Here is a 17,103-nt window from a genome sequence, read left to right on the forward strand (position 1 = left end):
ACTAATCAGCTGACACGTGACTACCCTGGGAAGCCGACGGAGGGATGTGGAATTATTTCTGATCTAGCTGCTCTAATGTGTGAGCAAAACCATGGTGATGCCATATTACCAACAGAAAATGTCCTCATTCATCACTTACGTATGCATACACTGATTCCATTGTATTCCAAAATAGTTATTCTCTTCATAAACACAGCGGAGCTATATCGGCCGCTAGGTCGCTTGTTACATATAATCATGACTGGTAATAGAAGCTGGCTGGAAAACCAAGAGAAATTATGGGATGAGAGTCAAACCAACTTTCATTACTGTTCCTACCTATCAACCAGGACTAATCAGCTTTCATTACTATTCCTACCTATCATTCAGGACTAATCAGCTTCATTACTATTCCTACCTATCAACCAGGACTAATCAGCTTCATCACTATTCCTACCTATCAACCAGGACTAATCAGCTTCATTACTATTCCTACCTATCAACCAGGACTAATCAGCTTCATTACTATTCTTACCTATCAACCAGGACTAATCAGCTTCATTACTATTCTTACCTATCAACCAGGACTAATCAGCTTCATTACTATTCCTACCTATCATCAGGACTTATCAGCTTCATTACTATTCCTACCTATCAACCAGGACTAATCAGCTTCATTACTATTCTACCTATCAACTAGGACTAATCAGCTTCATTACTATTCCTACCTATCAACCAGGACTAATCAGCTTCATTACTATTCCTACCTATCAACCAGGACTAATCAGCTTCATTACTATTCCTACCTATCAACCAGGACTAATCAGCTTCATTACTATTTCTACCTATCAACCAGGACTAATCAGCTTCATTACTATTCCTACCTATCAACTAGGACTAATCAGCTTCATTACTATTCCTACCTATCAACCAGGACTAATCAGCTTCATTACTATTCCTACCTATCAACCAGGACTAATCAGCTTCATTGCTATTCTTACCTATCAATCAGGACTAATCAGCTTCATTACTATTCCTACCTATCAACCAGGACTAATCAGCTGACACGTGACTACCCTGGGAAGCCGACGGAGGGATGTGGAATTATTTCTGATCTAGCTGCTCTAATGTGTGAGCAAACCATGGTGATGCCATATTACCAACAGAAAATGTCCCTCATTCATCACTTACGTATGCATACACTGATTCCATTGTATCCCGCTGGGCTTATGAATAACCTATCAATGGCAATACAATATCTGTCATAAGATAAAACTTTGTCAATGAGACTGTATATTTGAGACCTCCAAAAGTTTTAGCAACTGAAGCATGGAAGGTCCACTTCAAGCTCACAATTTTTTTTGTCGTCCGAGGTAAAATTACCGGATAGATTCCAAATTGAACAAAAGTACTGGATTAGAAAAAGAGCATGCACTTTCTGTTACATGTGTCAATGTTAAACATAATAATCCCTGGTGGCTTGTCAGGAGACAAGAGTGCAAGGTATTTCACTCCTGGAAAACATATATCTCACATTTCAAAGCAGTCAGTTCACACAAACACAGGGACTATGACACAAACAAGACTAGTGAAGATAGAAAACCCAGTGTATCTGACTGCACTTAAAGGGCAGACTTTGATCAAATCAGACTCACTCAGTCAGTACAAGTATTGCTAGTCACTGTTTTGTATTGACACAAGGTATTTCCTGGGACATTCATATGTTTGAAGAACTGCCTAAACAAGATTCGTTCTGTGTGATTTCAAACACTCTTCGTTTGTCGGTCAGTTTGGTAACTGTCATGTTTGACTTCTCCTTGTAAATTACCCTACCACTGGACAACACAGTGCCTGAACTCACAGACACTGAGAGAACGAGAACTGTGTTTTACGCACACTGGCTTTCAAAGTGTCATGCTTTAAAATCAAGGCTATTGCTGGTGTCTCTTTGAATTGTAACAGTGCACACTATAGGATTGGCCAATTGTTGCTCAACCTATGCAGGAACATATAACTGGTATACCATGACAGAAACTTTGAAATTTAAATGGACAACCATATCACTAGTCTTTGCCAAAGCTGATGAAAAGTATGTTTTTTGCTCGATTAAAAAAACCCAAAAAGTTTGTGTTTATACTTGTCTAAACAAATGTTCTGCAACCAAAGTTCAAAAAAGTTTGGAGCGAAGCAAACTGAAACATTTCACAGAAATCGGTTGAGGATTCTCAACAAATACACCATGGATTCTTTTAATTTCAGATCTGTGCAGACACTTCCAAGCAAGAGGGAGCCTGTAAACGTCACAGTGAAAAGAAGTACACAACTAAATGGCTGAAAAAAGAAAAAAGTCAGACGGTCAGTAGGGTAGTTTTTATAATTTCCTTTCCATTGATCAGAATTACCTTGTTTGTAAACTTGAAAGCATTCCATGCGTATTTTCTGAACTGAGCCCTGTCTGTTTATCCTCTCTATATATAATGCACATCCCTAGGTCCCATTTGTACACAATATCGCAGCTTGTTTTATGATTCACGTAAAAGCATTATTCTCCTTGAATAGACTGACAATCACATGGGACACACTATGCTTTTCTTTGCATGTGCAATCCTTTAAATAGCCACTACTTTCCCCTCATGGCTATTCACAGGTGCACCTATAGGTACAAGGCATATAGACAACCCACAGACACAGCTATTGACAGCCTCCATTATTTGCCCTAGAAACACCCGGTAAAAGCCCACCCCACTTCAGAAGTTGATAGCTGTTCTAAAGAAGCACAGCCAACCTCAAGGCCAAACTCATGGTATTTTGAACCAGGGTCACCCACTGGCAGGCAGGAGTTTTGGTGATTTGATGTCCAGAGCTGTTCAACTTTCACCTGAAGCCAGCCCACAGTCCACAAGCATCGGCTAATCCATCACAATTTCCCTAGATAACATGACCATGTGGTAATTACAGAACAATGGTGATAAATTAACAAGCAAGTAATTAACCTGATTAGCATCTTGCTGTTAAAATTTAAATGCAGTTCCCACCTGTCATAGTGAGGTTTCTGTAGTTTATCAGTTACCTATCACTTGCCTACTCTATCATCTGATTTCTCTGGTGGAAATGCAAATAGGCTGTAACATGTGTTCAGCATGTCTGCAGACACATTAAAAAAATGTGCAGGGGCCAAGCTGACCACATGCCCTGCTGGTGGTCATCTTTGAAGGCCAGACCATTGCCTTGCAGGCACATAACACCATATGCACAAACTTTACAGTACGGGATATGTTCATTGGCTGGCACACCAGCGAAGAGATCAAAAACAAAGATGATGAGATAGTTCTGATATTGAAAACATGTTACTTACCAGACCATTGCAGTTGCTCACAGCAGCCCTTGACTCAGGATGGTTTTTAATATATCCAATGTAATGACACGGTTCATATGTGTTATGTTTCCAACTTCGACCATTCTCATCCCAATATTCAACTTGATACTTGCCAGCGACAAGGCGAGTGTTAATTTTTAAATCTAAATGGTAATGTTTGTTGTCTGTGACAATTTTGTAAAACATCGACCTATCCGTGTCTTTGTGCACACTGGCAACAGTGCTTCTAGGAGTCCTTTTCAAACTATTTTTTAAGTTATATGAAATCAGATCGCCCCGGTGGTCTACATGCATGGGTGTTGTGATTTGATAACTCGACAATGACTCCATAAATTGCCCTATAAAGAAAACGAGAGAAAATGATCAACTAGGGGTGAAACAACTGCAGGGGTGATTTCCACCTGAGTTCACATATATCAGCATACCAATTACTGGCAAAGTTTTTAGGCCTGTATTGATGAACACACAGCTAAGCACAATCACACAGGACCCCCCTACACTATTGTACCCCTACACTATTGTCTGTAATGTATGAGCAAACTTTAAAGCACACGACCATATCATGCCTGAAGCAACCTGAGAGCTGCAGGTACACTAGTCAGTCTAAGATAGGGCAGGGAGGGGGTGCATTGTGTGGTGCACTTCTCCCTGTTGGGCTGTAAATGTTCTGAAGCAAAGGGCTGTATATGGCATTTTTGTTTTTCTGTTCTAAAACGCTGGGAAATGTGAAATTTAAGAATTAAAAACCCGGGGAACTTTGTGTAAATGGTACATATACCCTCCCCAGGAAAATATTGTCACTTACCTTGATCAAGTTGGTACATGGATGTGGCTACGTCTGTAGTCACCGTTGGTAGGTAGCAGATCAACGCCACTATAAAGTTCAGTAATGATATACCAGGATTTCCCATAATTTTTACTACAGTTCAGCAGTGCTTAGCACACTACATGTGGTCCAGTAATTAAATATAGGTGTCTTACTTATTCTGCAATTCCGCCGTACACACAACTGGAACTACAATTTCGCAGAGGTAGAGGTAACGGTCCTGGTGGCAAATCGATGAGTGTGACCAAAGTGATTCCCTGTAGCACAGTTCATGGTGCTCTCCAATTGGTCGTACACATGCATAAACTACTTAGCTATCCACAGGTCTGACACACGTGAAAGCCAAAACTTTTTACGACTGAAGTGTTATCCACGGAAGTTGCCCCTGGGCAGTATTCTAGTTCAACTTCACTCCAACAATGACTCCCTTTGCTTGTCAGTGTCCGTCTTTCTAAGCGAAACTGAAAAGAAGACACAGAAACAAAAAAAAAGTTTGTAAGGCTCTCAACTCCTGAACGCGCCTCTCAGTACAGAACCCGGAACAGGTCTGATGTCCGTCGCTCTGCTAGGAAAGTTTTCCAGTCAGCTTGCTCTCATTTTATTGGGAGACGCAGATCAAAATATAAACAATACTGCCATCTTATGTTCTCAGATATCGACACCACACGTCCGCATTTATGCATGTAAACCCGGGCAATCGCGTTCAGTGAAACAAATCAGTAGACCACGGTTAGTGGGGTAGAGTAACCGAGACCAGACAGTAGAAAACGTCAATCGCGTCAATGCGCACCTCCTCTCTAGTGTACTTGCCAATCCAGTACTGTCTTGTCTGTCGCTGTGAGTCGTGGTCCAAAGTTGCAATATATACCAACGCAACGCCTCAAGAATTGTCCCGGCCAGTAAAATGCCGCTTTGTTAGCCTTGCAACCTTGGAAATATCTAAATTAAATAAACATGTAACAGCGGATAGAATGCTAAAAAGAAACCAGTGCACACAGTTATGTACGCAAACAGACCTAACCTAGGGGAGCGTTGCTGCAGACGATATGTAAACAGCACATAAAACGCCTGTAACGTACGGTAATCTTACACACTATGTTCGACGTGATTGCCAAGGTCTCTGGGACTGCATGACTTTTATACTCTGGAGTCCGTGTAGTTTGTTCGATATTGCCGCGCAAATAGATCTCTCCTGAAGACTAGCTAATATATATACTCATTCTCTAGCGGATATGAGTGAACATCTCCCAGCGGACAGCGACGTACGCAATCACGGACCATAAGACTAAGGATATCCGGTGACCGAGTTTAAAGGTTCGCAGGCCGCCCGTCGTACCGCGTCGGCGGGGATGAATGTTCGCTTGACGCCGGGGGATACAGAAGCGAGAAACTCGGCCTTTTACCCGACGAAGATGTTAATGTCCAGCTCATACCGCAACAACACACTGCAAAGGGAGCAAGCGTGTGTGCGACACCGGGTAACCCTATGATTCCAGACACAATCACGTGAGTCGTCGCGCCGCATAAAGTAAACTTTTGTTTAAAAATACCTGGACGTTGCCAAAATACTAGTTTTGCGACCAGATAGGTAACCGTTTCTATAAGAACCCTGGACATGCTGTTATTCGACTCTTATGAAAACGAAAGTCGATTAAATTGAGCAGCTTGGGATAAGTATTTTGACGAACACGAGACCTGTCGGAATTATATTTCATGCATGATGCAACATCAATAATTGAGACTTCCTTCTTTTCTGTCTTTTCGTTTTCATCAAAAGAAGTGTGCATAGGTATCCTGACCTTGTACTCTCTTTACAGATACCCACTTTACATTTACGGAAACGCATACAAAAAAGCCAAAAAATTATAAAGGATGCAATCATTTTTTTTCTCCTTTCGAAGGTGTCGTCTCTTCCGTTCTATTGTAACATCTTCACTTCGCTACAATGTAACTGCAAACCTACGACATCGCGACACACTCTTTCTCAAGGCCGGCCGACATCCGAGTTCAAAACACTCGGACATGTGACTCTTCCCAGGCCGCTAGCCACGACTGTGGGATGCATTGACACCGTGAGCCTAGCTCGAGAAAAGTTCTTTGAACCAAGCTACACTTACAACGAAAGTCAAATAAAAGTAGTACCTCACCCGGTAGGTCTTTGCAATCCGTAGTTTAGGCCAGGCCACTGCTGGGAAGTAACGTCATAGGTTTTCGTCACATCACCATGTGCATTCAACCCCTTTGAAAAGTGCTTGACTACATGATCTACTTCGTGACGTAAGCAAGCGCTAAGCCTGTCAGACTTATCAATCGCGTTTTGTTCGCTAGCAAGACGACATTCAAGTTCTTCTGCGTTTTTCTTTACACTCTTTTCTGGTGATTGCTTACTGCTCGTCGCACGCAATTCTTCAGAAGAATTTCTATCAGAATAATTTTCGGCAGTGTTCGGCAAAGACGGAAGCGAATTGAAAAGCTTTGTTGAGGGCGCTACTATACTTGAGTATACACTTGCCAGTTGTTGCACTACGATTAGCGCACGTCCCATTAACGAAACCTCAGAAGAATATGATTCCACAGGTGTCCATAACAGTTCAAAGGAAGCGACAGGAAAGATATTTCAATACTTTTGTGACACTGAATAAGCCCCGCTCATTTTTCTCTCATTTTGTTTACATTATCAATAGGTAACCCGTTTCGTTGTGGAAAGTTTCCTTCGGGGGACCAGATCGTCATTGTGCCTCGAACAACACTACACAAACGCTCTTCTGAAACTAATAATGAAATAGTGTCTTCTGCTTGCTTATATTATGTTGTATGACACACAGTTACATTCAGAACACGATCTATACAATCTGCTGCGTAAGAGGATGGATCTAAAAAGAATCGTAATGCTTGGATAAAAAGGCATTCAATCAAGTTTATATGTAGTTGGCAATCAGTCTAGGTACGTTTGTTAATGCTATACAGTGTGGGCAACGAAGCGTACTGGGAAGCCCAATAAAACCAATGGGTGAGATAAACGCAGTATCAGGAAAGACAACGCGCCGCATCAGCTCAAAGAGGGACACGGGATTACAAAGGATATACCGGAACTTGATCCGTCCCGCTGGCTTCTGAAATCAAAATAGTGACCAATCTGCATCTTGTGGTCATTCTCGTCAGCGATAGAAAATCCTGTAAACGCGCGTCCGACGTCTTTCTTTTTACGACGTGACCTGGTTTCTCAGCTTTTGTAACTATATGACAACTGCGCCAATCGAGCTGTTTCTCAAAGAACAATAGTCTGACGCCAAGGTGTAAATGTGCGTGTTTTGCAAATAAGGTGTCGGATATTGCCACGTCTGGAGGTTTTTCTCTTATCCGTTAATCAGTCTGTGCTAACCGCCCTGTCACGATCTGTCTGTCTGCCAAGTTTGACATCCAATGCCTAAAGTACACCCTGTTTCATCAACCCCTGGCTTGCAATGGTTAAAAACTTTAGACGCTCGAGAAAAACGAGGGTCTGTCGCCACAATCGCGTTTCGAGACCGTAACCAATGAGAGTACCGTTATAAATGCTAATAATATACACATCGTCAGGTTTTCATTTTAGTTTTGGTCGTTTTTGTGTTTTTTTTGCGCGGAACGTCATTGGGTCAACTAGGCTAGTTGACAGCAGAGAGCGAGTCCATCACACGAGAAGCTGTAATCAAAGAGTATGATTGGGCATGTGGACGCACGACAACAACGGACAAGCTGTCTGACAGCTGACAGGTATTCTTGTACGATTTTACGCTACGAATGATTCTAACCTTTCTGTCTATTCATGCATGTACATACGCCCTGTGGTGATCAATGACTGTTTCCCGCGATATGGACTGAACTCATCATCGTCATTATCATCATCATCATCATCATCATCATCATTCATCATCATCATCAGACATCGTCGGCGGCGTCTTGCACAAAAGGAGGAGATTATTATATGTGCGGATCGTAAAGGTAAATCGGCCAAAATTAAGAGCTGGCACCCTGACTCGGCTATCTTCTCCGCTAATGTTGAATGCTCTTATCGTTAATGACATTCCCATTGGCTTCAAAGTCTTTAAAAAAATTAACGATGAGCACCCCTGATGCAATCTTGACTTCTGTTACCGATATCTTTGGAGAATGTAGCCAAGCTGTATTTGCTTTACCTCATTACAGATCGCCGTGGTCCCTTGGAATGTATACATTGCCACTTTTCGCCGCCTGTCCTAGTTTACCGCAAAATATACAAAACTCCGGTGTTTCCTTACAAAAGCGACGTCGGCGTACGTGCAGATATTCTAACAGTTACTCCAGCGAATTGCGTTCCAGTTTCTTTTCAAGCTTTCTCACGCACTAAAAAGAGGCTTGTGTTCAATACATACATTTTTCACTAAAAGTTAACGTGCGACATCACAATACACAACATTCTCTTCAATATATATTGTATTTCTTGCAATCATAATTGCCGTTCATATAACCCTCTGTAGATGACAATAAACTGAGTGTATTGAAACCTACCGTAAGCCTAAGACATAGTGGACACCATTCAATGAGTATGAATCAGGTTATGAATTCGGAAACCAGTCGATATGGGTCACCAAAGAGCCTAAATGTGCAACGGATTGCGATGTATCCACACACTGTGCCGAGTGACGATTGCAACTTTCCAAGACTGGTGATACGTGGCTTTTACAGGTAAACCGAGTTGTAGAGAGTTCGACTGGACTTCTTCGCAGAGCGCTGAGCTCGACCGCTTCACATGCGCAAACCGACCGAGGTTACGTTTCAACCGGTGTCAAGTCTCTCCTGGCTTTGCACCCAGAGGTTAATTAAAGCCGCCAAGTGGTACAGTCTATCCAGAGACCAAATGAACGGCGAAAGTGAACGGTGGCGTAAAGATAGTCACGTGACCACAACAGTAAAAAGTGTCCAATTAAATCGGTAGTTTACAATACACTTTACCGTGCGTCCATTCGACGTCTGCAAGCATTGTGAAAGCCTACATCATGAATAACTGACGCCCTTTGAAGTCTAGATAATTTGGCAGATTCCCAAAGGCAATATCTCTACATGGATCTGTGTATGTGTGGTCCTATGGCCATATACCGTTGCACCTGTACGACACTGTAAGGTGTTGGTGGTCGATGCGCGAGGCTGTTTGTAAAGGCACACGGCACATCGCCTTTGATACCATTCAGCGCTACTTTAAAACAAAAGACGTTCATGTAAAGGATGTTAGATGATAAACTGCGCGGTTTGCTAAAAAGCGGTATCAAATCTCACTGAAGAAAGAAAAAAAAGTTCGCCGATAATGCCGCCACCGTAGGTACCAATGATGCGGCCATACGGACGGGGTTTCGGTGGTTTTGACAGGCAGGGCAAACAGAAGCCCCTCCGAGCTGACTTGTGGGACAGTTTTCAGATTAAGGGATTAGGGAAAACAAGCGGGCACGTGTGGGAAAACACTTCTGGTCCAATTGTCTCCGGCCGGGCTGAATATAACTGTTTCATTTGTTACCACAAACCGCGTACCTGTAACTCTACAGGAGTCTTGTACACGGACATGGAGATAATTACACGAGTCAGAACTCCCCCGCAGCACCCGGAGAGTCTCAGACAGGCGGGATACAGAGTACGTGAAGGCAGTGCGTTGAAGAAACGAAGGAACTCACCTCTGACACATAAAGGCTGCTAACCACAAAGCACCGTTTCTTTCAGCGTGCGGCAAACTTGAACCAAAAAGCAGCTCTGATTTGCTTGATTGCGTGATTGTTCTAACCCAGGCCATACATTCGTAACCGGCGCATAGCTGTACGCAAAATAGCATTTTTCGGCGATGTGTTTCACCTCACCATATATGTATTATATATCTGTCACTCAGAATGATATATACATGATGTGACTCCATTTCCACACGGAGGGTAACCTTTTCACAGACTCACCGCAAGCCACGAAATTGTAATCTTAAACTTTGGCATACCATTACGAAGTTTTCGGTACGTATGTGTTAAAGCGTACATTCACTTTGCTCTGCAGTAGCGCAACTACCAAGCCCCTAGATATACTGTACACATACGCATATACAAATAAAGAAAGGGGGAAATGTTCCATTGTCCGAGTGAAAGCCGTCCAGAAAATATTAAAATATCAAATAAATCACGCTTTCGACACAATTCCAATTTATATGCTAAGTACTAACGTCAATACGCTATAATTGCTCTAAGAGGATATCACCGGACCGGTTAAGATGCGCTAATAGAGCAAAACACAGATGCAAAACGTATCTGCTCCCATCCCTTGCACATATTAAATTCGAGTTTCGTTTCAAGTTCCATGATTCATGCATCTCATCGTGTTCACTGATGTGCCCATGGGGCTAGGGGAGTAACTTTTGAAAAGATCCGTTTGAAATTGAATGGGAAAATATAAACTTGTTATGTCACCGTTATCTGACTTTTTGATCTGCTATTGTTCTTCCAAGCACAATAAATTGTATATGCCAGGGAAGAACGGCGTATCGTATCGCAACTGAACTTCTGTGGAGATGTATTCTGGCTCCCAACACAGGTAAACGGACACCGTCTTTCTAATCATCCAGCTTATCTTCATATGCAAACTTTTTGTGCTAGGGGTGTAACGAACTTCAAAGCCGTTTCAACGATGAAATAGCCAGCTGTCATCAATGAGCAATAAAGGCAGGATACTTTCTTAAATTTTCGGTCTTTGCCTTACAAGCTCAAAGGACTTCGTAACTGCAGAGTCACCGTGATTGAGGATTACAATACAAAGAGTGCTCGGTACAGAAACACAGGATGTGGTGGCGTTCTTGCCATATGGCCATTATTCAATGTCAAGGTGCAACCCGGTGCTACACCCTTGCCCGTATCACACAATGTCACGCACATAATCACGAACCGAGATATACGCTCACATTCTAATTGATACACACATGGTCATATATAATACATCAGTTTACACACATTATCAGAACCACGATGCAGTTGTCCAACTCTATATCATACACAGAAATCTGTATACACACTGCCTAAAAGCACCGCAGTATTAATTATTACATGTATAACCAAACCAGTTTGTCAAAAAAAGGATGGATTTCAACATCAATAAACTGCAATTTACGATTTCAGTGACAAGTTCGACATTCAATTTGCTCTCAGTGTATCGAGCGATCGTGCTGTGAGTTCTAACATCTCGGCATGGCGTAACACCGGTAGCTCACAGCGGCACAATCAATCACTATATTCACTATACTTATTTTCTACACGAAAGAAACGGCACGTAAGACTCGGTCCGTACACTGTCCATTGCATACAGTAGACACTGATTGCTTTTCAACCTGCGCATGCCCAGTGCCGGTAGGAACACTTCGTACAACAAGCCGTGATTAATAGCGATCGTGATACTTGAAGAAAAGTCCTTGAACTACATTTTCTTACAATAAAAGCTGATATAGGTAGGATGTTAAGAACTTTTTATCGCACTACAAATACATCAAGTAAAAAGCTTGAAACGGAAATCACAAGATGCAAGCAGAGGTGAAAAGTTACAAATTAGATGATACTGTCTATGAGTGTTACAATCTTTTTCTACTTAATTTAAAATCCATTACCACAATTTACTCGCCTTTAAGCCTCATCGGGAATATTCCCATTTAATCATCCGTTGGTGCCTTTCCAGGAATCACTTTAAACTGATCCAGGACTTCTTTTAGTGTGGTAATCAATATTTCACGAGCTTTTAAAAAGGATAAAATAAATAAGTCATAGCTATGACATCGTGACATGCTTAGATCTTCATTTCGTCGTGATGTTCTGGAGGGTACGGGGGCTACTAAACATACGCAATAACTAGATTCATCGATCACCCATACCACATCCATTAGACACCTCGATGCTCATATAAGCTGGATTCTCATTGCATGGCAGGAATCACCCCACTTTCCAAGCTAGTGGCGTGGTCGAGCGCTGTCCAACCTGCTTCTCATCCTGTCATCGGCACGATCTCATACCATTTGTCTTATCGTGTGAATAGCGATGGGAAGATGCAAAGGCTTGTCACGGAACGACGCTCACGGGTTCGCATGGGCTAGCGTCGTCACCGATGCGTGGTGGGAATTTGAAAGACGGAAAGACGGACGAGAAAGGTAGCTTGGGAAAGTAATACGAAATCACAACGATAGCGCGGGAAAAGTACGCTCGAACACTAAATACGCTGAGTCATGGGGTCGGGTGCGTTTTCGTTCATACAGTTTTCTTCGTCAGGTATAGGCCTACATGCTTCGCAGTTTCTCTCAATCACGTACGGGCATATCTCAACAGTTCCGGAAATACCTACTCAAATGTCACAACAGCGGTGTCAACCCAGTCAACCTTTAGTAGAAAAGATATAGCTGAAAAGGATGTATTCACCTTGCATAGCTTAAATTCTTTCACCTAGACAGTACGGGATTAATCGGAAATAAACTCGAAAAAAATATGTCTATCAAAGCCACTTGCGATATACCTAAGGGATGGACCATTAGATCTTGGGAGGGGGGGTGGTCAAAAACAGAAAAAAAAAATTTTCAGAGCAGAAAGTTAGGAAAAAAAAAATTTTCAAACTAGTTTGCAAAATAAAAAAAAAATAAATAAGAAGACAAAGGTGTAAAAAAAAAATCTGCAAAATTCTTTAAAATTTTGAATTTTTTTTAGATTTTACCGACAGAAAGCAACTTTCTGTATTTTTAGTATATCCTCCCGGCACATTTTTAATTTTAATTTATACATTTAGAGTGACTGTATCACTTATACTGGAAGTTGTGATTATCTTATCTTTTCAGGACTTTTGTATTCTGATCACTTGAAAATTATGAAATTATAGAGCCTGTTTTCTACTTGTTTCTTGCGTACAAACCAAGCAGGTACACTAGGTAAAATATTGAAACTATGGTATGGTTGTCAAGACAGAAAGTTGTATTTGCCTTTTAAGATCAAGGTAAACAGATGCAGGCCACATCAGTTTCATTTTTTTCACAGCATTTTATTGCAATGATGAATGCAAGAATGGGTGAACAAGTAGAAACACGTCAATAATGATAAAAGAACATATCAAGTCATTATGTATTATTTTGCTTTTAAAAAGGCATTTTCAATTCTTTTTTCTCAAAAAACAGCCTCAAAAAACAACAGCTACACGTTTCGACATTCAACAATACACTAGGTAGAATGCCATCTATCCAACAAATCCCAACACAAAAACACACAAAAGGGTTGAACTTTGAAAGTTTCTCGATAGAAAATACTGAATAAATCTGCATGAATAATCGTTTTTGTGTAGCAAATTTCAAAGAAATTGGACAAGCCCTTTCAGAGAATACAGATTTTTTGACCATGAATGGCATAAATTGCCCTAAAAAGACAAATATTGAAATTTCAACACATCTATACACATCCAATCAATTTGGACATGCTGCTACAGAGAAATAGATGTTTTGATCAAAAAAGGGCAACAATTGCTCTAAAAACACAAATATGCAAATTTAACTATATTATTTAGCTTATTTTAGCTTCTCAGCTTGTCAAAATCAATTGTAATCATGAGAATGCATGATGTTTGGTAGGGTGAATGTAGGCATTTCACCACGCAGTAGAAAGGGAAGCCAGGAAACCAAAATAGTCAATTTTCAAAACCATAGGAAGCTACTGAGGAGCAAGAAGACCATGTTTCAGAGGAAGATGTGTAATCCGAAAAAAATGCTCCCAAAGTGCCACCAAATAACACCATTTTTATCTCTATTTTTCTAAAGCTCCAACAGCAGGAGGGGGACACCCCCCCTCCTGACCTCCCCCCATAAAAATACTCCCCAAGTGCCACCAAATAACATCATTTTAATCTCTATTAAAAGCTCCAACGGCAGGAGGGGGACTCCCCATCCTGACCACCCCCCGCAAAAATACTCCCCAAGTGCCACCAAATAACACCATTTTAATCTCTATTTTTCAAAAGCTCCAACGGCAGGAGGGGGACTCCCCCTCCTGACCACCCCCTGCAAAAATACTCCCCAAGTGCCACCAAATAACACCATTTTAATCTCTATTTTTCAAAAGCTCCAACAGCAGGAGGGGGACACCCCCTCCTGACCTCCCCCCGCAAAAATACTCCCCAAGTGCCACCAAATAACACCTATTTTTTAAAAGCTCCAACAGCAGCAGGGGGACACACCTCTCCTGACCTCCCCCCCCCCCCGTGACCGCTTGCGTGGCCGCTTGTGGTGCATGGCACCACATCTTTGCCCTCTATATCTTCAGACAGCGACGAACTAAAAAAAATTATAAATCTGAAAATTTGCTCTGAAAAAAAAAATTTGCACAGCTAATCTCAATTGGAAAAAAAAAATTTCAGAAATTTACAATAGTAAAAAAAAAAATTTCACAATTTCATTGTGACCACCCCCCTCCCAAGGTCTAATGGTCCATCCCTAAGTTATTTTAGCGCATATTACCCTACCCTTCACGTAATATCCGGGGAAATAAAAGTAATCTGCAAAGCAAACATACAAGTATTTACGGAACAAACATAAGCGATGGCCTTATATCGTCCTCATGCAGTTCGTTGCTTCGTTCACTGTAGGCCTACGGGGGAGAGGTCTCAGCACGCCACATGTACCAAGAGGTTAAGGGTAATAATAATAGGGTTCGCAAGAAGGTTTCCGGTAGGGCATTGGATGTACTGGTAGGCCATCTTAAAATATGAGTACTGACTCCGGGCTAAGCAGTCACAGCCTAAATATACACCGACCCCTGTGTGTCCTACAAAAATATCGATGGAGGTAGTTCCTATTGAGCGGGTGCCCGCGAGATACAGGATCGTCCGCCGGATGAGAAGTATAGCCTAGGACCCCTCTTCGGTTACGAAGAGCGTATAGCGTATATCGTAACCGATGAGACGTCATAGACATGATGAGAAAGCGATCGTCGCTGGCAGTGAACTAAAGCTCTCTGTCTGAACAATGACGTAATTGTATTGTTTTCGGAGATTTGTTACAGATGAGTAGTCACATACGTGCATTGCTTCCAGGATTTATATATAAGCTTACAGTATGTCTGACAAGAAGACGTGCGTTGACTGAAAGTACAGTAATCATTGCAGATGTACCAACGATATGGGGCATGGCAAGGTGATGCAATAACCCCGGGCCAACACTCCCACAACACACCGTTTATTGCTCCATATGTTGCGTAAATTTTTATTTATATTTTACTTTGTGTGACTAAACTCTTCCGTACTTGTTAAACCCTTGGATAGATACACCTAGAAAAGATGCTCCCAATCAATACGAGTGGCAACATGCGAGACAGGAAAAGACAAATTTAAACGTCATTGCAAATTAAAAGCTTATGGTGACGCACGTCATCGGTTACCCGGAGCTTTGATGGCTGTCCTTACCCTTCTCAGGAAAATGAAAAATGGAAAACTGCTTTTCCAGTTTCGAAAAAAGGCTTGCTGTGTTTTGATAAAGGCATAGCACAAGACACAGGTCGATTAACAAGGTCACCTTAAAGATATGGGGCGCGGCGTATCATTGGCGTAGTCTGACACGATCACGGAGAATATCAAATTCTCTCCACATTTGTACTTGCTGATGACAAATATACTATACAAATAAGTAAACAGTGTAACGTATTTGCAAGTGGACAAAAGCTAAACACATCTGAATCCCTGTTTTTTTCATTTCCCATATCGAACTATTTGCCGTCACGTGCGGCAAACCATGTAGGCGCGAACAAATGTGGTACAGCCGGACGGTTTTCGAAATGTCTGTCGTTCTTAGCGTATAGGATTGTAATTTTTTAGACGCACAGATTTGAGAGAAAATGAAGAAAGGTGAACACGATTTAATATCCTTGATCAGTGACGGAGTGCAATTAACTACATATTTTGTGGCTTGCCAGTTGCGTCACGCTCAAGGTGTTATGCCAGGTTGCGGGTTGTTACTAGTTCTGAGTTGCTTCTGTGTGACTTTGCACATACTTAAACATCATTTTAATCTTTAATTTTTCCCGTTATGGTAGACTTAGACGTCTGTGAGCTGGATACACGTCTTTAAAAAATCATGAGAATATGATGGAGCATTGGCGCTATTAGTCTGCTTTTTTCATAATTGGCCTATCATATAACCTGTCTTGTAACTTGACGTGTCAGAATCGCACATGATTATTGGGTTAACGAAGGCAAACGATTAATGAAGGCTGCGAACAGGTATGGATTGGAAACATGCTCATGTGTACAACTGTATTGTAAATGAGGCTATCGATATACTATAACTAGTACTCTCATCAATTTTTACCGTATCTCTGTACAGTAGCAGTGCTAGCACTACAAGTACGTAATAGGAGCACTAACCTGAGACTTGGATGAACTTTGACTTCAAGCCGGGCTACTTCAGCGGCTCTGAAGTTTGAAATCACGTGAAATTTCAGTGTATTACTTCTTGTCCCTGAATATTTACCATAAATATACGCCGTGCCCGCCTGCACCACAAGTCGAAACAGCCGGCGTTACCTGAGTGAGTGGTCGGCCAGTCTAATTGTATATCTGGCTGTTCATCACGTGAGAGTCGTGTGAATGCCAAAAGGTCGGCCCAGGTGACACTTTCACTGAGATTTTTTGGAAATTGTACACGTGGGTCGTTCGTGATTTTGTAGACCCACGTTGTGTACGATATCATATTGCAGTAAAACGTGCTTCTGACCCTAAATATTACGACTTTAACATGATGCAATATTTTCCGTGAGTACAAACATACAGACAAACATTTCGCTATTCATCGATATGTTACAATGCCATCGATTGACAGTGTTCAATTTATTCGATTTTGTGGCATGAAGGAATTTTTATACCCGTAAATCTGTGTGCG

General features: G+C 41.6%; 1 protein-coding gene across 9 annotated transcripts in view; it reads right to left on the reverse strand.

Moving 5' to 3' along the window:
- The window catches only part of LOC139138995 (A disintegrin and metalloproteinase with thrombospondin motifs 6-like), a 76,237-nt gene that overhangs the window by 58,507 nt on the left and 627 nt on the right, over positions 1-17,103 (reverse strand). For 2 of the 9 annotated variants that reach the window (XM_070707676.1, XM_070707682.1), the window contains exons 2-3: positions 4,161-4,642; positions 3,335-3,693 (exon numbers count right to left, since the gene is read on the reverse strand). In XM_070707676.1, the coding sequence (XP_070563777.1) occupies positions 3,335-3,693; positions 4,161-4,266 (465 nt within the window). In that variant the 5' untranslated portion in view covers positions 4,267-4,642. Of the gene's footprint in view, positions 1-3,334; positions 3,694-4,160; positions 4,643-5,202; positions 5,685-6,328; positions 6,466-8,708; positions 9,107-16,589; positions 16,755-17,103 lie in introns of those variants that run through there. The other 7 variants (XM_070707679.1, XM_070707675.1, XM_070707677.1 and 4 more) reach the window with 7 other exon arrangements.

This window comes from Ptychodera flava, chromosome 8 (assembly GCF_041260155.1).
Source record: "Ptychodera flava strain L36383 chromosome 8, AS_Pfla_20210202, whole genome shotgun sequence".
In the NCBI taxonomy this organism is placed as follows: Eukaryota; Metazoa; Hemichordata; class Enteropneusta; family Ptychoderidae; genus Ptychodera; species Ptychodera flava.